Source organism: Cyanistes caeruleus, chromosome 1 (genome assembly GCF_971803275.1).
Source record: "Cyanistes caeruleus chromosome 1, bCyaCae1.hap1.1, whole genome shotgun sequence".
Classification (NCBI taxonomy): Eukaryota; Metazoa; Chordata; class Aves; order Passeriformes; family Paridae; genus Cyanistes; species Cyanistes caeruleus.
In genome coordinates this window covers 4,405,016-4,429,950 of record NC_141701.1, presented here as the reverse complement: position 1 = coordinate 4,429,950, position 24,935 = coordinate 4,405,016, and the positions used below count along the sequence as shown (strand labels likewise).

The following is a 24,935-nucleotide window of genomic DNA, read 5'->3' as shown; positions in this document are numbered from 1 at the left end:
ATTTTGTTTTCCAGGTGGACAAACAAAGCAGTTTGCCCAAAGATGTTGTGTCTCCTTCCTTGAAGATGTTCAAAACTCAGCCAAGCAAACTACTCTGGCTGACCCTGTTTTGATAAGAGGGTTGGAGTAGGTGTTTTCTGTTCTAAACTCAACAATTCTGTGATCTTCTCATGAAAACATCCTAAATTATTTCAAACTAGTCTCTTTATACCTGAAGATTAAAGCAGGGAAATGAAAAGAGGAAGACTGTTAAGTCTAAAGTTTTATCTAATACTCTTGAACTTCTAAAAGCTTTATTCTTTCTCTTTTTCTTTCTTAGTCAAATATTAATTAGGTCAGGACCATAGTTATATAATGATACTCTTGCTATTCCCCTGTGTACAGTGAATAGAAAGCACTTCATCCTCAGAGATAAATGATCCAAAGGCTTTTCCTTCTGTAAATCTGAGGCAGCTACAACCCTTCAGCCCCTGCAGGACTCTTCTTCTGTAGTCACAGCTAAATCTGTGTAAACATGGACTCTGCCTTACTACCCAGACTATTTTGGAACAGACCTGAAAAAGATTTTGAAATCTTTTCACCAGTAAACAAACAAAAATCCACACAGCTAGATTGTGTCCTTCCTTCTCTGCAAGGCTTTATATGCACATTCTTATTTAAATCTGTCTAAGTGTCTGAAAAGGTAACACTTCTCTTTGTTTGGAGAATCATATTCTAGTAAGTGATTTTATTTAGAAATAGGTAAGATTTAAGAACTGGATGCAGGTTTTCGGCTTTTGCATGTGTTTTTAATAATAACTTCCTTGATAATAACAGAATTACAGTGTTGTGGCAACATATGGAGGACAAAGGACTGTTGTTCTTCCTCCTCCTTTTTTTTTGATAACCTGAATTTATTTATCTGTGACAACAGAATTTTTCCCAGATAAATTTGGAGCCTAAGTGTCCTGCCATCCCTGTTGGTAAATGTACTGCCCTTGCTAGGCTTGAATCGCATCACACAACTACTTCCAGGGAATTATTGAGTCCAATAACCATCCATCACTCTGGCAAAATCTCAGCCCTCTCACATTTTTGTTAACTACAGGTGTTGCAGCCCTGCATAAGAGAAATGAGCTCACTGAGGAGGCTCATTTCATTTTTCTAAGGCCTTTAAAGATGATGGTGGGAGTCTAAAACCAGAATGAGCATTTGTGATACCAGGAATGAACAGAAAACACCGGTAGGAGTTGGTCTCAACAGATGTATTTTTTTTTTTTCAGCAGGAAGGTGGGATATTTTCAACCCAAATGGGCTGGAGATTGAGCACAACTCCTGGAAGCTGCTTCATGGGGAGGTGGAGGTGTCACTGTGATAATGCAATCACAAAGTCCTCCCTCTGCCTGGAGGAGAAGAGGAGCTGCAATGGGATGGTCACTGAGACTGCCCTTCCCATTTGCAAGAAATGAGGATCCACTTGATTTCATCTGCTCAGGAAACAAACCAATGATCTGACTCAGGCTTATTTTCTGACTACTCATAAAGTAAATCTGGTTGCTCTGAAATGATAACTGATGAAATGAGGAACTGATAATGCCTTTGCCCAGAGCAGGGAACAGAGAGGAATAAAACAGCTTTCCTGTGTCCCATACTTCCACTTTTATCCACTGCTTCCCATAGGATTGTTTTGTTAGCAGCACTCATCCAGCAAGCCCATGGATCTCTTGGATTTTCTGTTGTTAAATGTGTAGGATTAAATTATTTGGGTCCTATCCTCAAGTAGGAAAGTTCCTAAAGTCAATGAAATCACCAAACAAGATGATGGTAGGGTGTATCAGAGAAGAAGTATTTTCTCTAATAATCTGTCCTTATACCCCTCTATGTCTCCTCTGTGCTTGCCAAACCCTGGAGTAGGACACCAGGGCCTCTGATCTTGGCCTCTACAGAGGATCATCTCATTAGTCATCTCCAGCTTCTGGAGATCTTTCAAGGGTATAAACAAATGGCCAAGGGGGCTTGGATTCAATGTGCAGCGTTTGAGCTGTGTGTCCGACCTCCCGACGCCTCCTGCTTCCAAGAGGAACTTTATCTGCTCCAACATCATGGGAATCCATCTAAATGGATGGGAATCCAGCTAAAACAAAGGGATTTAGACTAAAACAACCAAACACAAAGGGATTTGGAAGCTCAGAGTTGGTGGAGCAATGGCAGTGAACAGTTTGTAATTAGGCCAGGTTGGTAATTAGGCCCTGAGCAAGTTGGTTTAGTGGAAGGTGTCTATGGAATGAGTTGTTCTTCAAGTTCCCTTCCAACCCAAACTGTTCCACAAAGCTGAAATCTCACTCACATGATATTCATCTAGTATCTAGCCTTTGAAGAATTTTAAATACAGCATGGTGTGTTCAATGTTTTATTAAACTCTAACCATGCCTAACATGGATGCCAGGCATTGGTAGAAATCTTTTCTGAAGAAATTATTCCCCACTTTAAATTCCAGCAGAAATGGAAAGATTTGGAGCCTGAGAGAGATATTTCCTTTTATGAAAATGCTGTTACTGGCAGTCCTTAAAGGTGGGATCAAGGGATTTAATAAATGTAATCTACTTTTTATTGCTGCTCAGAACTGGAGCTACTTTGGAGTGAAATGGGGATGTGCTGTGGGAAAGTGCTACCCTAAATCTGTCCCCATCAAACAAATCTGACCCAGAGGGGTACTTCAGGGCAGCGTTTTGAAACAGGAAGGGTAAATCTGCAAGAACCATGTGTGCCTGTGCCCTTTTGCTCCTTTAATCCATTCAATCACATCTGATTCTTGTGACTCAGAGACATTTGTCCAGCTGAATTGTCTGGGAACTATTCTCTCTGATATCTTTCTAAGAAAAGTTGATTAATTAGCACATTTATTGAGTGTTGCTCCTACGCTGCAATGGGTCTTCGCTTTGCAGAGGGAAGATAGGCCCTGTTCCAAGTCGTTCCTTCAAAGCAGCATCTCTAAATTTTAACTGTTAGCTAAAGGCTGCAATTCTCAGGCAGTCAAGAGTAGCTTTCTCCTTATTCATTCTCTGTTAAAAGATAATTTTTGCTATTTGTAAAACATAAGATCATCCAGAAAATTGTGTAGTTACTAAACTGAACACCTGGGAATACACTCCTCAAAGGAAATTTAAGTTAGCCAAAACCAGCATGAGGATTTTTCCTGCAGCAGGGCAGGATATAGCTTGAAACATCCCTCTGCCTGACAGGCAGCAATGAGTCTCTGGGAACCAAGAAATACAGCAGGAAATATTGAACTTGTAAGGAGAAGTGGTGGGGAAAATGCTGAGAAAAACACACCTGCTACCAAAATTGCTGATCTGTGTCATTTGCAACATCCTGAGGAAGGTTTTAGTGTCGTATTTCTTTCCCTTCAGCAAACTGCTCACAAGCCTGCTCGGTTTGCCTGCCAGCAGCATCCTGTATGGATTCTACCTGCCAGTAACTCACAGCCTCTGGAGTCTCCAGTGCTGGTGGCTGGGCAATGTCAGCCAGAAGACCAAGCTTCTATCCTCCTCTAGGGAAGAAACACTGGGGTTTCACTCTGAACTGCAACTGGTCCGCTTTTTGGAAAATTTAAGTTTCCCATGGTATCGATTTGGTCTTCTTAGACCTGTGCTTAACAGAGGTCAGTAGTGATCCATGAAATCACTGTGTCCAGCAGCTGGTCCAGCCACAGAATGGAAAACTGGGTCTGAAGTGTGGTAAGAGTACTCAGGCTAGATCCTTCCACTTCCAAACTTTTCCTGCCATCTTCTCACAAATTTAATACTTTTAATGGAAAAAAACCAACCCAAAAACCCAACAAAAAACAACCTAGGGAAGGGAGAGAGTCTCAGAAGAAAGCAGGATAGATCAAGGAAGTTTACATTGCCTCAGGTCCTGGAGTGCCTGGGCTGTAAACCCCTGTACGATCCTACGAGGTTAAGATTGATTAAATTTCCCTGAAGATCATATTTTGGGTAAATGTATCTGAACAGGAAGAGAAAGGGAAAGGAATTCTTTGAATGTCAACAGCAGTTTTACCTCAACTTTTAAGGATGCTTTAGAAAAATCCCTCTAAAGCTTTCTTTGCTTGAAGAGGGACTTCCCTCTTTGTCTGTCCAGAAAACAGATTCTTAGGCCACTTTTCCCTGAGATGCTGCAATGAAGCATCTGGTCTTTTGACAGTGAGAAAATCCAGAATGGGTAAAGACTGACAGAAGAATGGAGGGGATAAATGTTACACTGGAAGCATTTATCCTTTTCTGTGCTGCAGCTTGGCTACATCCTGCTGATTTCTGAATTATTTCTTAAATGAAAAACACACACCTGTCTGTAGAAGTCTAGTTAAAAGTCATCTGATTGGCACTGGTACTATATAACAAATTTTGTTTCAAGCTAACACTTGTAAGGGTTCGCTTCTTCAATAAGCTTGGATGCTGTAATGTATTAGTGCTTTGAATGGTAGATCCAGCAAAAGAATGAACAGATTCAAAGGCTTGGAGTGTGGAGAAACATGAACATTCCACATGATTTTATAATCTCATTCAGATTGCTGCTTAATGATCTATCACAACTCTTTTTTAGAAGAATATCCGACTTTGATTAAGGAGGTCAAACAGTGGAGATTTTCCCTTCTTCCCATCATAATCAGCTCCAATAATTACTTATTCTCTGTTAAAATAAGTATCTCATTTCCATTTCAAACTTTGTTGACTTTCAGATGGAAATTAATATCTAGATCTTTGTACAAATAAGAAAATTCCTGAAGTGAAAGCTTCTGACAGGGCAAAGGATTGCAGGTCATCAGAAAAGTTCTTTTTCCAAAATAGAAATGAAACGAAGTCTTGTCATCTCTTTCCTCAAGTGCAAAAGGTATCAGTATTGCACCTGGAAACTGGAAGTTAACTGGGCGATGATGGAAAATGAGCAGGTTGATGCCAATTTAACTGAGATGGGAAATCTTTGGGTTTATTGTCACCAACATGCAGAAATGTAGTTTGGGTGGGTGGCTTTCCCCTTTGTGCAGTGAGTTTGAAAAATGAAAGTGTTTCCTATTTTGAGAAATTCTATTTGTACAGGCACATAAACTAAGACAGCTGGCTCCAGAATTTTGTTATGTTATAAAAACAGGGCATGGACACAGAGATCTTTAACAATTTGCCTTAGGAAATGGGAATCCTTCTCTTTCTAAAAAGAGCTGGAAAGAGAAACTAATAAGCAATGAAGTGTCTCTTGCCCTAAACACTGCTGCATTTCTACAGTTGAGCAACTGGGAGCTCATAGGTTGTCAAAAAGAACATTCAGAAGTTTTACCATCTTTGTACCTTTTCTCTAATATATTCATTGCTGCCTTTAGGATAAGGATGTTGTCCTGGGGTGACTTTACCTTTAAGATAGCTTTGGGAGTTAGGGAAGTTGAAGCTGCTGGAGGCTGATGGGAGTTTTTTCTCCTGACCAATTATTGGCCATTTCTGAGAATTGGCGGCAATTTTAACCATTGAGAAGTGAGATCAACTTGTGAACAGCACCTTAAGATGTAAGGCCAGGGCTCTCTTGTTCTCTTTAGTTTCCAGCTTCTGAAGAGGTAACCAGGCTCTGTCTCGGCTTTCTCTCCCCTCTCCAGGCTGGACAAGGCCGCAGAGGGCGGGGGGAGAAACGGAGCTGGCCAGCCTGGCTTAGTTTGCAGTTTCTGCTGCTGAACTGAAACCTGATACCATGAACAACTGCAGCTTTCCAAGACTTGAACTCTTTTACTACCTGGATGAGATTTACAAATTACTCCTTTTTCCCAGAGAGAGGGGAAGAGAGAGAGAGAGAGAGATAATCAACATGAAGGAGACATCATAAAACCATTAAAGACAGCGAAGAAAAGAATTAAGTTTTAGATGGGGAAGAGAGAATAAGGAGATGCTTTTATAAGCTGAAATATTTTTCTGTCAAAGCTATGGAGATGGACAATAGTGTTCTGAAAAAAAACTCCTTTAATTCATGACAGAGTATATTGGGAGGAATAGAGAAGTTCAAAGTGTGGATTTTAAGCAAGAGGTGGAGTAGTTGTGATGCAGTGAGGTGCTGGAACAGAGGGCGGAGAAGTAATAGTTGAAGATTTGGGGCCTTGAGAGGCAAAGAGAAAACTTCTGTTTCCAGGGAGGCTCACAGAGACAGATGAAGAGAACTTTTGCCTTTGAATAACTCAGCCTTAAAAATGACATCCCTAGACTCATTGACCCATACACACCTCAGAGTGATGTGAAATGGGAGGAGTGAACTGATGACAGATTTCTGGGCAGCTGGCATCAGAGAAATAGAAAGCTATAACAGAAATAGTTTTCTTGGGAGAAACTCCTTAGATTAGCAGACAAAGACTTCTGTTTCTCTACAAAGACTGATGAAAAGACTATGGCAAGAATTGGGACTGTTGTAAACACCAAAGTTTTTTTGTCTCTATGTTGTCATGTGAACCAGGGAATGATTGGGTAGTGGGGGAGAAAAGGGCTTTCTGGAAGTTTTATTCTGGTTTTCTTGTAGTTTGGTTAATAAACTTTCTTTATTCCTTTAAAGTTTTAAGCCTGTTTTGCTCTTGTTCTAATCCATATCTCGCAGCAAGAAATAAGTAAGTTTTCTAGTGATTTTTTAGTTGCTGCTTTAAAACCACAACATTTATTTGGTGCGTTGGCTGGGAAACGAAATTGGCAAATCTAAACCACTATAGATGTGTTCAGATTACCCTTGCAGGCAGAGTGCCTTGTGGCAGGAGTGGGTGACTGGCACCACTCAGAGCTGAGCTGCCTCACTCTGCTGCAATCTTCCCTTGAGGTGGAATGATTCTGAAGTCAGAGGGACTTGTTTACCAGTGGCAGATCTTTGGTAATTGACTGATAGCTCGCATAACCTTGTAGTTTGGCAACTTCGACTTGTGCCTTGGCAGTTTAGAATCAATGTTCAAACAACTGTGCAAATCAGTAATAGAGTGACTCTTGACCTCAAAGTTTGTTAAGTCACGCTTTTGCAACCTTGTAATAAAACCATCTTTTGCTAATAGCTTTGACAGTGGTTCTTTAAGTGATCTAAATCACCCATTCACAGTATATTGGTGTAGCTGTCAGGATGGTGAGTAGTATCCCTGATTGCTTATTCCATGCAGCATGGAATAAATCTGAGTCCCAAATTCTCAGAAGAATGGGTTCACCATCGCTGTCATAACTGGAGTGAAACTGCAAAGCAAATTAAATTAGCAAGAGGAAATTCTGAAAATGGTAGAGGAGAAGGAATTCTGAAAATGGTAGAGGAGAAGATGTTAGGCAGCTGCCTAGAAGCCACCCGTGAGGACAGGAAAAAGCATCATATGGAGAGACAAGATCTGAGATAGGGAATAGAAATAAGGGGGCAGCTGAGTTACTGCGGTACAATAAAACTGAAGAGTTACAGAAACCATGATGGGGAGAAAAGGAGAAAACACAAAAGTTGGAAGAAAATATCTAGATAATGCTCATGTGGGCCCCACATATCCCTAACCTCATGCAAATTAGGAAAGCAGTGTTTAGGATAGTGATATTTGGGGTGATCGTGATGATTCTGAGGAGGGAAATGATGCCCAGAGGTTTCCCCCAGATTCCTCTGAATCTGAGACTATACCCATCATTAAAGTAGAATGAATCTGATTCCAGTTGGTCCTTGACAATATCAGCTGAAATTTCTAATAGGATTGGGAGCACAAATTCCAGCACTAACATGCTAGGATGCCAAGAAGCAGGATATGTGACTTGGGTTGAGGAGAGTTAAAGTCACCAGAGAAAACGGAGCAAGTGTTATTCACCAAACCATGGAAGTTAATTTATGGCACCCGGGCAAGAAGCACATTCATCTACTCACTTTGTGATTAAGAAGCACAACAAAAGTATTTTGGGGTTTGATGTTTTGACATGAAACAGGTTCCTGCCAGATGGCAGCATGTGGATCTTACATTAAGGCTTTTAATGGTTAACTTGACTGAATTCAAAGAGACAGGACAGAGACATTCCAAGTGGAGAAAGGGGCTTCCATCTTTAAAATGAGTGGTTAGGCAAGTTGAGCCACTATGGGGTGAACTGTCTGTAAAACTCCAATGAGACTTGTGTTGTTTTTGCCTTTGTAGGAATAATAGGGCAACAAAGCTGGTGGAGGGTTGGGAGAGTAAGACATATGAGGAGTAGCTGAGGGGTCTGTGGGTGTTTGGTTTGGAGAAAAGGAGGCTCAGGTGAGCCTTTAACACTCTCTACAACTCCCTGACAGGATGGTTGCAGCATGGTGGGGGTTTGACACTTCTCCCAGGCAACAAAACAAGTGGAAACAACAAAACAAGGTTTCAAGCTGTACCAGGGGAAGTTCAGGTTGGACATCCAAGAGAATTCCTTCACTGAAAAGGTGGTTAAGCACTGAAAAAATGGGTGGTTAAGCATTGGAATGGGGAGGTGGTGGAGTCACCATCCCTGAAGGTATTTAAGATTAATCTGGGCCTGGCACTCAGTGTTGTGGTTTAATTAACAAAGCGGTGATTGGCCAAAAGTTGGACTTGATGATCTTGGAGGTCTTTTCCAAACTTAATGATTCTGTGATATCTGTGATATCAGCAGTGATACCAACACATGTCCTCTGGAGATCAGGTTAGCCATTGGAGGATTGCTCATCTTTCTCAAAGGAGAACCCAAAATACACATCAACACAGCCTGACCCACAGGGTGAAGACCCTCACTTCTTTATTTTTGCTAATTGATATGGTAACTATAGTTAAATTTTATACCACATATCTTTCTCAGCTGTGGTTGCAATCTGCTGTAATAGCAATTAAAAAGGAAGGCAATGAAGACCCCTTCACCACTAATAAACAAAAAGTAATTTGGGATTATGACATTTACTTTGAAAGGGTTTCCAATCTTGGTGACACCTAGTTAATGACACTTATTACCCCACTGATGGTAAAGCCAGAGCTTATCTTTTAACCATACTCAATGCTTCAGTACATGCCTTATACCAAATTATTGTGCTGATAAAATCACAATGGAACTGTCCTCTATCTGTTAGAACACACAAGTATGAGCCCCAAATGGGAGCAAATAGCCAACTATGGATGTTGATGCCTGATTGGACAGGAACAGCAAGGATTTATTTGTGAAAATAATACTATTAAGGACCAAGACATTTGCCTTCATGCTTGACAAGATGTCAACATTGTGTTGAACCCCCTGAGACTGTACTTGCATATATCGGAAATAGATGTATCTCTGTAAGAACTCTGTGATTCTGTGTTTACAGAAAACACCACTCTAGAGACATATGATTGCTCTAATAGCTCTATATGTAGTTTTGCCAAACCTATGGGATATAGTTCTAACAATTCAGTTCCTTCACAACCCACCAATTGCTACAATCCAACTATGTTCTGTGTCAAGATTCATTGCCTGTCACTGCTGGAATGAATCTGGAATTGGCAAGAATGTTGCAATATGATGATCTGAGTCCACCACAAAAATGAATCATCACAACAGACAAAGAACCCACATTGCCACCCATTGTCATGCAGAGAAGGTACACCATGTCCTGAAAAGACTGAAGAAAGATAGAGAATATTGCTGGTAGGAAACAATTTTTGGATGGCCATCCACCGCAAGTAGAATTTTGAATTTAATGCTTCATCCCATTGTAGTTTTGTTATTTTTGCTTTATTGTGTTTACTGTTTATAACCATCCTGTATATACTGTAAGAAGAGATACCAAATTATATCCATACAACCTGTAAACCATCTACAATGAACTGATTACAGCAAATGTTATATAATTAACATTAATTCTGACTCATAAACTAGAAAACATACGAATTAATTGTACTCTTACCTCTGATCTGCAATGTGCCAGATATTTATGACAAAGAGGCAAAAGATAACTGTACTATCACTCAAAGAGTTGGTAATGTGGATTAAGTGTAATCACAGGGTGAAAGAACTAAAACATGGATGCAGGATATGAGGTGTGGCTGCACCAGTGCCCAGCACAGAGGGACAATCATAGCCCTGGTCCTTCTAGCCACATGATGGCCAACACAGAATTCTAGGATCCCACGGGCATATTCCTGACCAAGATCTGGCCCTCCTCTCCTGCCTGTCGTGGAATAAAGAATGAATATTCTCCTTAGCCTTCCTTTTTTATTAATAATTTTTAAAAACCACATTTTTTATAGTCTTTCACAATAGTGACCATATTAAATTCAAAGTGAGCTTTTGCCTTTCCGATGGTCATTCCACCTGAGGTGGAGGCCGAGGGCTTGTGACACATGGTGGGCTGTATGGGAAAGGCACTTTGGCATGGCACAGGGCATCTTTGGGGATGTTTAGGGAAGGAATACACAAGCTGGGACAAGAGAGAGCTGTAGGTCATTGGGAGAGGAACAAGCATAGGCAAAGTGGAGGGGCAAAGGCCTTAAAAAGGCCTTTGTGGACCAGGGGTGTCTTCATGGAAAATGCCAGGCCTCTGGTGTTGCACTATATTAGGAACGGCGAGAAGTACAACACAGACTCTCTCATGGGTTGTACAAGATAGCGAAGTTTATTATCTCTGATTTTCATTTATAGTCAGGTCTGAAAAGGTCTGAGAAGTAAAACTCTCATTGGTTGTTAAACTTACATGTCACTGTCATTGGTCAAGTGGAACATCACCCTTGATTGTTTCTTGCAAGTAAACAACAAGGATCCTAAACAACACCTGCAAAAGGATGCTGTCCTTCTTCAAGGACTGTTTGGATTGTTCCTTATGCTTCCTCAGGCCACAATGAGAATCATGTGAGACTCAGTTGCACACTGGTTCTTTGTTCTATTCTTGCTTTTTTCATTTAGCATTTCATTTAGTTCTGGGATAAGGTGTGGCCGTGCCCACCAGGCCTTTGTGACCCGCAGTGACATCGTGACCAGAGGCCATTGTGATGCAGGTCTGCGCAGTGACTGTGTGGGTAACAAATGCCTGGAGTGGCCACTCTCAGGAGAGCAGCTCTCTGAGGAGGCAGCAGCTTCTCTGGAGGCAGCAGCTCCCCTGGGTGATTGTGGCCAGTGTTCCTCAGAGCACTTCCACAATGGCAAGGAAGCAGGAGGCAAATGCCCACAACCAGCCCCGTGAGGGGCAGCCACTGCTGTACCTGAGGCGACAGGTGAGGGCCGGGGATGGGGGGAGAGGCTGCAGTGGGACCTGGGGGAAGCCCTGGGGCACAGACAGCCAGGCCTGGCACCGGTCCTGGATCTGCGGAAGGGCCGGTGCTGGGATGGCCCCGGCACAGCAATGTCCCAGAGACAGTGAGCACAGCTGGGATCCCAGCCCAGCCTGGCTGCTGAGGCCATGAGCTGCCTTGAGGCCAGGCCTGTGTTTGCTGACACATGGGGGACACCGTGCCCACACAGCCGCCTCCATCCCACTCCTCCTCCTGCTTCCCACAGGTGAGCCACAGGCAGCCAGAGGCAGCAGCACGGGTCACCTGGACGACCATCACATCCATCCCTGGGGACAGGCCGACTCTGTTGCCCAAACCCATCCGGTGCCAGAGCCCCACCAGGTCCTGCTCTCGCAGGCGCAGGCAGGAGGGCGGGCACTCAGTGCCCCACAGCAGTGTCACACGGCCACAGAGATTGTCGGTGTGTGACTTGCCGCCTCTCCATGGCCCTTACTTGACACTGGCACCTCCAAGCCAGCTCAGTGGTCACAGCTCAGGAGTGTCCACTGAGAGCGTGAACCTGCCCCCTCTGGCTGCAGCAGCAGCAGCAGCAGCAGCCACCTCTGGATCCTGTTCCAGAGGCACAGCACATGCTGTGGGAGCAGTCTGTGCCAGTGTCAAGCTGCCCCCTCTGCCAGCAGCAGCAGCAGCAGGAGCCTCTGTGTCTTTTTCCAGAGGCACAGCACTGTGTGCTGCAGGCCCCATGGCCAGGGGTCAGAGAGAGCCTGTGCCACCTTCTCCATGGGGCCCTGTGGCTGCAGGCAGAGCCCAGGGAACACCTTCCCTGGAGAGCAGAAAGGCAGGGCTCTGGCATGGGTCAGCGGCAAGGCAGGGCCATGGCCTGCGTCCTGTGCAAGCCGCACGCGGCCTGCCGCTCCGCACTGGGACCCAGCCGGCTCCTGGGAAGCACCTGGGGCACTCTGGGACACAGGAGCTTGTTGAGGTGCAGGAAGGGTATGGTGGCAACATCTACAGTGGACTTTTTGGAGGCCTGAGTCCATCCCTATCAGAAGACAGGTCCATCATGTCCACCTGCACCCAGGAGCTGCCCAGTGCTTCCAGCTCAACCAGAGGCTCCGCAGAAGAGACAGAAACGTGCTCTGAGCTCCTGTCTGCTGGCCAGTTGGCAGAACGGAGCTCTGTCTCTGAATACTCCCAGCCCTGGGACTCTTCCCTAAAGGAGCTAGAGGAAAAGCGGGAGGAGGAAGAGCTCCCAGCAACAAAGGCTGAAGGAGAGCGGGACAGCTCCCTGCAGAGTGTGTCACTTGCCCTGTTGAATGACAACGAGGTAGAGGCAGAAGCTTCTGCCCTGGCTGGAGATCCCGGGGATGAGGGGCACAGCAAGGTCTTCCTCACATCAGAGCCTGAGGAAACCTCAGGCTTCTCAGCTTCTCCTTCGTGTGGAGGTCCCTGTGAGGTGAGGGCAATTTGTCGGCCAGCTGAGCACGCTGCACTTCACAAGCAGCTGTGCCTGGGCCCTGACACTTTGCTGCACCTCATGCGGAAAAAGAGAGAGGAGCTGGAGAAGCTGGAGGAAGACAAAATGTATGCAGAGCTGTTTGGAGACATCTTCTCCTCCACGGACAATGAAGAAAGCTCCATGATGTCCAGCTGTGTCCTCAGGGATCCATCAAGTCCCACCCTGGAACCAGCTGCAGAGCCCTGGGTGCCGCAGAGCGCTTGCAGAGTGACTGGAGGCGCCGCAGCGGAGACACAAAACTCCTCAGAGCTTGTGTCTCCTGTCCCGTTGGCAGACTCGGGGTCTGACTCTGACGACTCGCTGCCCCTGGAGACTCTTCTGAACGAGCTCCTGGAGAAGTGGGAGCGAGAAGAAGCGGCGGGAGAGAGGGAAAGCGAGGTACACAGCCCGTTATCTCTCCCTCCACGAGACGAAGAGTTAGAGCCAGCACCTACTCCTCCAGACAGCGATGTCAGTGACGAGGAGCACAGTGAACCTCTCCCCACGGCACTGTCCGAAGAGGCAGACACGTCTGCGGTTTGCATCTCCGTGCCTGCCGTGGATGAGGCTGACGCAGCATGGATGGATGCTGGCTCTGCCCCGGCTGCCCCTTCCCAGGATGAGCTCTGCAGAGCTGAGGCACCGGCAGGGGATTGCCCGCTGCCTGCCCAGCCCCTGGCACGCAGCGCTCCTGCTTGCCCCGCCGGCAGCGCAGCCGTCCCGCAGCCCCCGGCCCCACGGCCATGGCGCTCCATCGCCAAGACGGCCCGGCGGGCTCTGCGCCGGCTCTTCTCCTTCAGCTGCCTCAGGGGACAGCGAGAGGACTGAGCCCAGAGCCAGAAGCAGGATGATGCCAAATGATGCCAGCTCCAAAGGGCAGGTCCAGGAGGCAGTGACACCAATGGGAGACAAACACTGGGTACACCCCAATGGATGGATGCATGGTGCTCAAGGCAACTAATTGCCAAAGGTAAGTCCTGCTGCCTTCCCCAGCCCCTCACATACCACCAGCAAAGCAGCCTTGGAGCACTTGGAGAGCTCTTCTCAGGGAGAGCTGTCTGAGGAATGAGGTCAGCGCTGCCTTGTAGAATCCCGCAGGAAGCTGACTTTAGGTCTGGGCTGTATTGTGGGGATGCATCCACACCCTGCCCCCAGGCTAGATTCAGAATTGAAAAATGCTCCTTGTGCCTTAACATTGCTGGTAAATGAAGGCAAACCCATCGTCCTTGCATATGGTAAATAGGAAAATGCCTCCCTGGATAGCTGCAACATGGGCTGGTGGAAGGTGTGTATTCACTGGATGATCTGCTTGGGTCCTCAGCTCCACAGGAACCACCGGAGCCCCCAGTGCGGAAGTGCACAGTGGCTAAGGACCAACAGGATGCCACTAGAGCCGAGTATCTTGGACAGTCCACTGTGTGACCTCTTCTCCACATTACTCCCACTCTTTCCTAGTCCTCCTCATTTCTGCTCTTCCCCACTGCAGCCTAGCCCAGCCCAACCCATCCCTGATATTCTCCCTCTTTACTTCTCACTCTCTCCTTTCCCATCCCTATCCCTCTACCCCACATTTCTTGTTAAATAAAATCCCCGTTGTTAACTTTTGTAGATGGTCTCTTTGGCACCTTCATTCCCACACAGGCATCTCTCATTTATCACACCTTACCAGGGGCACACACCTGCACACAGCACTTGAGGTGTGGCCTCCCCAGGCACAAAGGGACAATCACTGCCCTGGTCCTGCTGGCCACGCTGCTGCTGACACAGAAGGCCAGGAGGCCACTGGCCCCCTTACCCACCTGGGCACACGCGGCTCATGTTCAGCCACTGCCAGCCAGCAACCCCAGGGCCCTTCCTGCCTGGCAGCTTTCCAGCCACTCTGCCCCCAGCCTGGGGCACTGCCAGGGCTTTTTGGGACATGAGGGCAGGACTGAGGCCTTGCTACTCTTGAACCTCATCCTGCTGGCCTCACACCATCAATCCAGCCTTCCCACATCACCCCACAGAGCCTTCCTACCCACCAGCACATCAACACCTCCACCCAATTTGTTGTCAACTTCAAACTGACTGAGGGTGTCTCATCCAGATAATTGTCAGAGATATTATACAGAACCTGTCTATCTGTGATGATATTTGTGAAAACTGTGTGTATTGGATACCAGCATTTTGGTTGTGCTTTGGTCAGACTTGATGTGACAATGATACCTCTGCTCCTAAAACCTGTGTATAGAAGAGGTGCAAAAGCCAACTCTAAGTGTTCTGTAGAGCTCTGCATAAAACCAGTGGATTAATAAAGCTCTTTTGTGATTTGTGAAGCACTTCTTTCTGCTTTATGAGAGAAACTAAACTACTTGAGGTCAGAGCATTTTTAAGTGGCTATCTTTCCTTAGTTAAAAATATGGATGCTTCAGGGAATTGAAAAAATACACATAGTTTTCCCAACAGTGTTTTTTTTTCTTTTGTTGTTGTTGTTTTTTTTTTTTTTCTCTTCCCTGATATTGACATTTCAATTTATGCTAATTTATACCACTTGAAAAGCCCAAATAATCACTCGGGCGGAACTGAAGAGTGTGAGTGTAAGGAAATTAAAATTATGAAGTTGATGTCGGTTCTAAGATAGCACTTGAGATACAAAGCATTTGCAATCACTGTAGCATGCATCTAATCTGTATGATACTTAATTAGTCCTTCAACAAGTGGTGTGAATTCCTTTGAAAATTTGTGGACCTTTGTTTATTGCTAACCAGCCTCCTCATGTCCACACAATAAATGATCATAGAGCTGGGGACATCTGGAAACCTGAAAACAGGATGTTTTTCAAATTTTGATAAAGAAAGGTTAAAAAAATAAAAAACCAAGAAGGTATCAAAGCTTTTTCTCTTTTTTCCAGTTGTTCTGGATTGAGAAAAATTGTGGGTAGGTTTGATCCATTGACTTTTCTATGTTATCAAGAAAAAGTTTACATCAACTGGGAGAAAGGCTGAAGGATGTGAATTCCAGAATGCTGCCCATGAAGCCAAGTAAATATTCTGAAACTGGATCTGAGCAAGGAGTGACCATGAGAAATCAGTCTGAAAGCAGCCACAGACTCTGGAGCCAAAACTCCAGGAGGACTACTTTGAGATCTTAATAATAAGATACAAAGATACAATGCTATTCAAGTCCAGGCTATCCAGAAATTGTTCCAGAATGTGGAAACCCAGTGGTTAGAGAAAACTGGGATGAAATTTTATTGCCATAATTTCCTTGCTGTCATTGCTAATCCAGATACTGAAACAGGTTACTAAGAAAGTCTGTAGAGTTTCCATTCTTTGAGCTATTAATCAGATTTTTGGGACAAGACTCCAGGAATCAGATCTAATGTCAAAGGCCTTTTTATAGACCAGGGGTTTGGACAGGAGGATTTCTTGAGGCTCTTTCTGACTTAAATTTTGTTATGATTCTAGAAACTGTGTGCACCCTTCTTAAAAGAGGGTGAGCTACAGAAGGTACAGGGAAGGACAGCAGGGACAACAAAAATAAGACTCCATATGGAGAAAGTATTTTTAGGTCAGCCATGACCTGTTCTTGTCCCAGGTTGTTCAGAAATGTTTGCTAAACTCGAAGGTGACACACCATAATGAGCAATACTCATACACCATGTAATTGTTTGTATCTAGTGTGCTTGTACAGACACCTGCAGATTTAAGGACACATCAAACACTGGGACCAGCAGGAGATGCACTTCAGGGTGATGTACAGAGCTGTGGGAGATGAAGGAGTTGCCCTTTCCTGAGGCAACAAGTTGTCATTTAGCTGGTCAAGTGCCGGAGCTAACACATGCAGAGAGTCACTTTCCTCTCCAATCACCTGTTTTAATGAAGAGGGATGGCAAGACTGTCACCTTAATAGGAAACAGATAAACCAAAGCTGGAGAGGAAAGCTAAATGTGCTCAAATGTCTGTGAGGTCCTGGCTCCAAGGACAGCCACGTACAAGGACGTATCCACAGTGAGTGACACAGGAGAGTATTTGTCCAGCAGAAGAACAGAAAAGTCTACAGAAAATCAGGTGAAGAGAGGGACACAGAGAGTGAGAAATCTCAGTGTTTGCATATCAAACAACATTTTTCTTTAATTTCTGCACTCTTAAAAAAATAATATTTTTCATTTATTGTAACAGATAAGTGACAATGCCAGAAGTCTGGAGGCAGTAAAACAGACATGGATAAATTAAAAGTGGGGGGAAAAAATTATATCAAAAGCCATTAAATGTAAGGATCACACCTGTCAGAGGAAGTCCCTAATACAATTGTTACTGTGTGCCAAATAACTGATCTCTGTTTGTAATAGGTTTTGCTCACTACTTTTGCTCCCATAAGTGTTTAATACATAGTTTAATATATGGGTCTAGAACTGACCTGCTATAAAAGGCATTACTCATTTTAGACCATTTTCAGGTGGCCACATCACATCAGCACAACTCTGGAAACATTCCTCAGGAAAGCCTAGAGATGAGAGGTGATGGCAGAGCTCTTGTTCCAGCACAAGCCATGAATTTGTGGCAGAAATTTCCAACTGAGGAGATGTTCCCAGCACCCCAGGATCATTCAGTTCTAACCCCCTGCCATTGGCAGGGACACCTTCCACTAAACCCAGTTGTTCAAAGCCCCATCCAGCCTGGCATTGAACACTTCCAGAGTTGCAGCATCCACATCTCTGGGCAATCTGTTCCAGTGCCTCACGTCCCTCACAAGGAAAAAATTCTTCCTAATATTCTAATCTAAATCTACTCTCTTTCAGCTTAAAGCAATTCCCCTTGTTCTGTCACTACATGCCCTTATAAAATGTCTCCAGATTCCTTGAGAGACTCCTTCAGGTACTGAAAGGGGCTCCAAGGTCTCTGCAGAGCTTTCTCTTTTTCAGACTCAACAATCCCGGTTTTCTCAGCTTTTCAAGGAGCCTGGTTACATGAATATGGTTGCTTCCCTTATATATCTATGTATATGTGGGTACCTTCTGGAGCAGCTGTATGTCAGAGCACTGCAGAAAGAGCCTGAATTTCATCCTGAAGGAGCTGGAATGAAATCATCCCACTGACCAAACTGGAGCTGTATGGCATGAGTCCTTTCTCTTGGGTCAGTGGAATCACTGTGATGCCTTTCAATAATATTTCAGCACAAACCCTAACCCCTTTACATGGCTATTAATCTCACATGCCAGATCTGAGCGTGGTTGGAAGCCTTTAGCAGAGATAACACAGCCACAGAGGTTGCCCTGAGGGCAAAACCTGCTGCTGTGGAAATGAAATATTTGCATAACCTTTTCTTTCAGGAATTTATGTGGTGAGGAAATGCACTCATTCAGGCTGCTACCTGAGTGCTTCACTGAAGCTGCCAGGCAGGGGAGAAACAGTGCAGTGTATTTTTTGGAAAGAATATGATTATGAGCCCTAAATGGGCATGGTGGGGCTGTGATGGGAGTACAGGAAGTTGCCCTAGGGAGATACCTTTTAGAGGAGGCCACAACTGGGGATGAGCACATCCTGAATCCATCAACCAGTTCAATTGCTTGGTCTCTCTGGACACTCTGGGCACAGAGACTGTACATCAGGACTTGCTTTTCACTCTGCATGTGTCTGTAGATGTGTGAGATCCTTCTCAGATCTGGAGTAAAATGGATAGAGCCCACTCATTGTGCATCTTGGAAGATAAATGTATCTCTTGCAAGGCAACTGCTGTCCCAGCTCACCAGACCGAGGTCCAACTCAAGAAATTGCTCTGTAATTAAACTGAGGTTTAGGAAGCCTTTGTTTTGAATCCAGAACTTGCAGCTACTGCATTTGTCCTGAAAATGTGATCTGATTGCAGCCTTTCAATAACTGCTGGGGCTACAAGAAATCTGGAAAGAGGTTTCTGACAGGCTCATGGAGTGACAGGACAAGGGAGAATGGCTTTAAACTGAAAGAGGAGAGATTTAGATTAGCTTTGAGGAAGAAATTCTTTCCTGGGAGGGTGGTAAGGCCCTGGTGCAGGTTACTCAGAGAAGCTGTGGCTGCCCCATCCCTGAAAGTGTTCAGGGCCAGGTTGGATGGAACTTTAAGCAACCTGGTTTAGTGGAAGGTGTCCCTGCCCATGACAGGGGGTTGGAACTAGAGGATCTTTAAGGTCCCTTCCAACCCAACCCATTCAGTGCTCACATGGGACTTCCACACTACACTTTGTGGGGCTGCACTCCGGGTGTTACTGATCCTCAGATGCCTTTCTGGTGCTCAGAAAGACAGTAGTTGCTGACACTCCTGCTCTCAGACTACTCAGTTATTTGTTCTTTTCCTCTCAAACTGCCTGTTTCAGTTTTTCTAAGTTTCCTTTCAATGTGTTGTACATAACTGGAGAAAGCTACCAACAACATCTGCCCAGAGAGCGACTATTGGTGGATACAACTGTGCATTTATTGTTTCCTTCTTGTTTAAAACCAAACAAATGAATCTTTTCATTGCATTTAAGACTCTCTTATATTTTCAGAAAGAACATATTGTTCCCTCCTGATTTCATCTGACAAAACACACACTGGCTGATTTGAATTTATTTATTTTTCTTCCTTCCTGGAATTTTCAAAGCAGTGGAATCATCTCAGTCATATTTACTCTTCCGTTTGTTCAAGAGAATCAATAGTTATTGTGCCTTAAATGTACCAGAGATATTCTTAGGTGTGAGATAATCTTATCCCTGCCCAATGCTGCATGGAATGAATACAGGTTCCTAAAGAGATGCTTTTTATATAGAATTTGCTCTGACATGTGCCCTTTTTAAGAAAAGCATTTTTACAATTAGAAATTAAGACAACTACAAGAAATCTGACTACTACTAAGGAAAATATTCAACCCTCAGCATGCATGAAAGCTTTGTGCATAATAATGCTTTGAACACTACCAGATATAGTAATTGGCTTCTACTGGATGGTCTCAGAAGAGTCTGAGGATTGAGAAAGAGTTTCTGTGCAGTTGATGCACCTGGAAGATCAAATTCATAGTTCCCCTAGCAAGTTCTGAACCAGTCAAGTTACCAAGAAAGAAGTTTGTGAGTTTACTGCCAGATCAACGTGGAAACTTGAGTTGTGTGAGCAAGATCTGGAGCACTTAGGAGCTATAGATTCCTTTTTCACCAGCGTTTCAGACTGCTTTTCCTAGCTGAAACACTTCTTGCTCTGTAAAAATTTCCATTTCCTCAGCTGAGAGAGTCCAAGATGATTGGAAAAAGTTTTCTGCTCTGAGGTTTTCATATCCCAGCCTTTGGACCTGTTGAACACTGTAGGATCACCTCTAAATTATGAACAGAGGGAAAGTAGAGATGGGTGTTCACATCTCCCAGGATGACACAGTGCATCAGAAATGGATTGAAGTGCCACCTTTGAGTGACCAATGTAGAGGCACGTCCTCAGATGCTGCAAAGTGGTAATTTATTCCAGCAAAGGCTCTGCCTGTGGGGTTTTTATTTGCCATAAAGAGCAATGGTCACTCGCAGTGTCTGGCAAACTTCAGAGGAGTCCCCAGCAAAGAGGTGAAAAGCTGCTTGGTAAACCCAGTTTGTGTCAGCTTACATTCACCTCCACCGAACTGATGTGGAAAGGAGATGGGGAAAGGTCACCCTGGACTCCTGCAAGAAAAACAAGAAACCCCAGATGAAAGGGGAAATTCCTAAATCTGCATCCAACAGAGCAGGATTTCGCCCAGCTTTTTGGGTTGCCTCTGTTTGATTAACAAGTGAGACACATCTGAATGGATCTTGCAGCTTATTCCCAAGGACCACAGCTTCATGATTTTTCCTTTTGAAGCCTCTGCATCATTTCCCATCTGTTTGCTTACTTGTGGAGAGAAAAGGAATTAATTATTTACTTCTCTTCCTGAAATCCTGTTTGTGGGCTTGATTTCACATCTTTAAAGCTTCCCTTTATGTCCTGTAGAGCCCCAGACTGTTTTATTAATACACATTTTTGCATCTCTTCTGGAGCTTGATTCACAATTAAACGCTGGTCAAAAATGTCGAATTTATTAGATGATTATGACCACCAAAAAATCTAAAATTCCTACTAATGCAATTCCAGCCTTGCAGGAACAAATGTGTGAGTCATCCCACTGAAGTGTGGTCAGTACAGCTGCTCTTGCATCATGTTAGACAGGTGCATATGTCTGAATACAGGCAAAGAAGCCAAAAATCCACAGATCTGGCTAAAGAGACAAGTACCAATGGATTTTACTGTGAACTGCTCCTGCTCCTTGGCTGGAAAGTTGCATGACTGGAGAGAGCTGCCTGACTCACAGGGCTTTGTGTAACTTATGATGTATCTCATAAAATTTGCAGCAGTGGTGCACAGCCCATCTTCATATGTACAAGGGAGTTAGAACAGAACTGTATTGATCTCTTCCAAAGAAACCTCTGCCTTGATAAAGAAATCAAGAGATAAGATTTTTTTGTTGATGATGTCAGTATTCCCATTTTCTTGGTACCCTTCTTGTACTGCCCTCAGGCACTGCAGCCCTCCAGCAAAGGCTGGAGCCCAGGACTGGCCTTGTCAGAATCATTAACTCTTCCCAGGCTGGATTTCTTTCTTTTGCATGTTGCAATTCCACAGAGCCTTCTTTTTGAAGAACTCTGGAATTTTATTCCAGCCACTGCAGTGAAACAGAGGCAGTGTACTGAAATCTGTGCTCCCTCCTGGATTCAAAAAAACCTCTGTAGAAACCCTAAGCTCACGCTGGCTGGGGTTCATTCGGAAAATTAAAACTTCAATGAAGATATAAACATAAAGCCAAAAAAAGTCCAACATTTTTTCTCTCTAGAAAGCAGTGATATCTCACTAAACTAGCCTGTTTACCCAGCATGTAATTTGTGAACACTTGTTATCCTTTTTTTATTCTGCATGCTTGTGCAGCAGAAAGAGAACAGAAAGCAAACACTGGATATCTGTAGAAGTGTTGGACACGTGCTATGACCTGTCCTAGAAGGCCAGGATAACCCAGGTTCTTGTTTATAAATCCCTTGGGAGAGGTTAGAGTGAAACTACACTGAATGATCAGTGTTTGCAAATATACACATATAGGGTTTACTGTAGAACAATTTGTCACACAGAAAAATGGGTATGGACCCATTTTGGATGTTATCTATAGTAAAATGACAATATAAAAGCCTAAGGATACCACTTGCAAAAACATATAAAAAAGAGAAGGAAAATATAGAAGTAGAAAGATCTCATCAGCCGTAGGGCTCACAATAAAACTTGGTTATTGCAATTTCGAGTTCTGTTAATCAAAGTGATGATCACAGACCAGACTCATCAAGTATTGGGAGAAATCCCAGGAACAACAACTCTATTGGATTTATATCCACTCAGATCCAGATGGGGAATGCCCAGGTACCTCCCCTGAGGCAGGGAGTTTCAGCTGGATGTTGGTTTGCCTCTTACCTTGTTCAACATCATCTGTAGCCTGAGGTGGGCTGTGCTCATCCTCTGCATCTGGGCAGGTACTTTGCACATCAGCAGCTTCCTCCTGAATGTTTGAGCCATCAGCATTCCAGTATCTCTTCCAGTACCAGTGATGGACAAATTCTGCCCAGATCTGTGATGATTGGACAATAGTATCCTCTTTATCTCAAGCTTCTGTCATGGTCCTAATTCCAGTTGGAAGGTATATTTGGAGAGGGGTGGCCTTCGGTGGTCACAGATGAGCAGCTGTCTCTTTGCAGTTTGCTACAATGGACAAAAAGTCTTTAGATGTATGGAGGAAGAAGATCTGCTTATGGTTTTTTGTTCTTAATTTTCTCTCCAAAATATCACTGGGCTATAATATTCATCCCCAAATAAATTCAGCTGTGTTAAGAGTCTGGTTTCCATGTGAATGTTTTATGGACAAATAAGGGGCAGAGTCCATTCTTTGGTCTGGAGGACACAGCAGGTTGGCATGTGTATGATTAAACATCCTTACTTGGAAAGGGCAATTTGTTTTGCCTTTTGTGAGCAGTCCCTGGCTTGTGCTGCTCCTCAAATGATATTTAGACGTTGCCTGGGAAAGACCTCCATGAAAGGCTTGAAATTTGCTCCAGGATGGAAGTGGTCCAGTCAGTGATAAATCTGTGCCCAAGCCTGGGTGCTTCTTACTTTTCCAGTGCAGACCACAGTGGCCAAAGGCTTGGATGCAGAACAGGGATGCCTCTGCAGTCAGAGCATGCCAGGAAAGCTGTTAAACATGTTGTCAAGCTTGTGATGACAACCTCTGCAACCTCTGTGGATGATACTTGATCTGCATGTCCTGTACTCCCTCTCCTCACTCATGTCCTGTTAAATAAATATTCTGAGCATGGATCAGTGTGTGATCTTACCTCTGCCAGCAGGGTCTCACCTCCCTCTCCTGCCGCAGGGAAAACAGCACAGAGCCCTGAAATGTGACACAAATGAAAAGTAACCACTGTTTCTGCTCGTGAAAGTGCATTTCTCAGAGCCCTGTGACTTGGCAGTGCCCTGAGTGGCTGCTCTGCTGAGGCAGGTCTCAGATCGAGGTGAAAATTTAATTCATCGTTGTCCTATTAATCAGGGTCTCCTGCCTGTCCCCTCTTCTCTCCTAACACACACACACCTCCCTGTTGGAGTTTCAGGATCACAGAAACCTAATAAAGGGACATTTTCACAAAATGAAAAAAAAGAGCCATGCCCAGCAATGCTGCATGAAAAGGCAAATTTGCTGCTGTGGTGATGTTTGTCATCAGAGCAAACAATTTGTTATGAGCCTGCAGGAAGATGCTGAAACCCCAGGGTGGGACTGATGGAATTTCTGTGTTTGAATGGGCACTGGGTGTATATTACACCTCCCTTCTGACACAAGAGTTGAACCAATGGCATTTGTCAATCTTAGCCCTTGTACTGCCTCCAGACATGTTTGTCTGAGGAAGTGGGGGGTAAATCTGTGGGCAAGCAAAGCCCAAATAGTTTGCGAACTGTTAAATGAGATGCCCTAAGACAATCTGTAAATATTGCACTTTTTCCCTTTACACAAGATGCTTTTGGCCAACAACAGCCAAGACGGAGACAGTACAAGTTATTGGAAGCAATTATGTGTGATAGACATATGTTGGACTGAACTCATGCTGCTTCCTAAGAAAAGAACTCTTCCTTAGATAGATTTCTGTCTTTGACAGGGGTACAAGAGATTTTTTAGGTACTCATCATACATCACAACAAAAATAGCACTTTATCAAGCAAAAAAAGGCTTTAAAGGCATTTTTTCTGAGGGTATGTTGGCACTGGTGACTAGAAAAAAAAGTGTAAGCTAGGAGTAAAAAAACAGCCCAGACTTAAAAGTAGCAGAAAAGAAGACATCTTGCTGGTTTTGTGGATTTATTTAACTTACCCTTCTTTTCCCAAGTCACTTCTCCCTGCTTCTGCACCTTCCTTCCATCTCCCAAACCTGACTTTGGGAATCTGGGGTTCTTGGTGGGGGGCCTGAGGCAGAAAGAGTAAAGCATTACTGGGATTATTGCAGAGATGGTGTCACAGTCCCTGGAGACTGTGAGTCACTGAAAAGGGGTTGGAAGTATGGGGTCAATTTGAGAAGCAGAGTCTGAGGGACTGGCATGACACTGATGTTAAAGGTCAGTGGTTGGGATGGTATTGGTCCTACTTAAAAACCAAAGCTGCCTGTTGGAGGGAAGAGTTGCGTGTTTACTGAAGGGGAGATATTGTTTCCACGGAGTATGGGACAGGTCCTGGGATGACAGGACCTGAGAGAGGCTGTATTGGCTGTGTAGCCTCATGTCCTGTCTCTGGCAGTGCCCAGGGTGACACCAGGTATTATTACCAGTAAGGTAAACGTATTTTACTAAATTATTCTTTTGGCATCCAACCACTTGGTGTTCAGAGATTTCCTGAGCTGGAGTGGTTTCTGTGTATTTTGTGAAATCGGTGGCTCTCTTGAGGTGAACATACCCATGAAAACTCAACCCTTCACAGCACCTACAGCATCCTGTGGTGAAGAGTTCCCCAGCTTCCTGACAGACTCTCTTGGGCTTGCTTTGAACCTGCTCCATAGGAGAATTTGAAGCCCATTCTTATTCTCTTTCTCTGTTTTATCCCTAAATAATAAAGAATAAAGTACAGCAGTGGGAGAACTGTCTGATGGAACTAAGGAAGGATGTGTTCATCAAGTTCCAACAAGTCATAACAGAAGGGCAGGCCCAGCCAAGCCTTGTCCCTGTTGCTTTCCCTGTGAGGGATGAAGGGGT

General features: G+C 44.4%; 1 protein-coding gene and 1 long non-coding RNA gene across 3 annotated transcripts in view; one reads left to right on the top strand and one right to left on the bottom strand.

Moving 5' to 3' along the window:
* LOC111925187 (uncharacterized) overlaps positions 1 to 22,561 on the bottom strand; it is a 28,326-nt gene extending 5,765 nt beyond the window's left edge. Inside the window, exon 1 of the long non-coding RNA XR_002862099.2 lies at positions 22,126 to 22,561. This is a non-coding gene — a long non-coding RNA (uncharacterized LOC111925187). The remainder of the gene's footprint in view (positions 1 to 22,125) is intronic.
* On the top strand, positions 10,561 to 14,294 carry LOC111925188 (uncharacterized). Of its 2 annotated transcripts, XR_015283249.1 has the most exons (3): positions 10,561 to 11,170; positions 11,454 to 13,656; positions 14,008 to 14,294. XR_015283249.1 is itself a non-coding variant. In XM_086877207.1 (2 exons), exons 1-2 carry the CDS (start codon positions 10,949 to 10,951, stop codon positions 13,512 to 13,514), a joined length of 2,283 nt encoding a protein of 760 aa, XP_086733333.1. In that variant the 5' UTR covers positions 10,561 to 10,948; the 3' UTR covers positions 13,515 to 14,294. The 2 variants fall into 2 exon arrangements, 1 of the variants encoding a protein (XP_086733333.1); XM_086877207.1 differs by having other exon boundaries at positions 11,454 to 14,294.
* Positions 22,562 to 24,935: the final 2,374 nt, after the last annotated feature.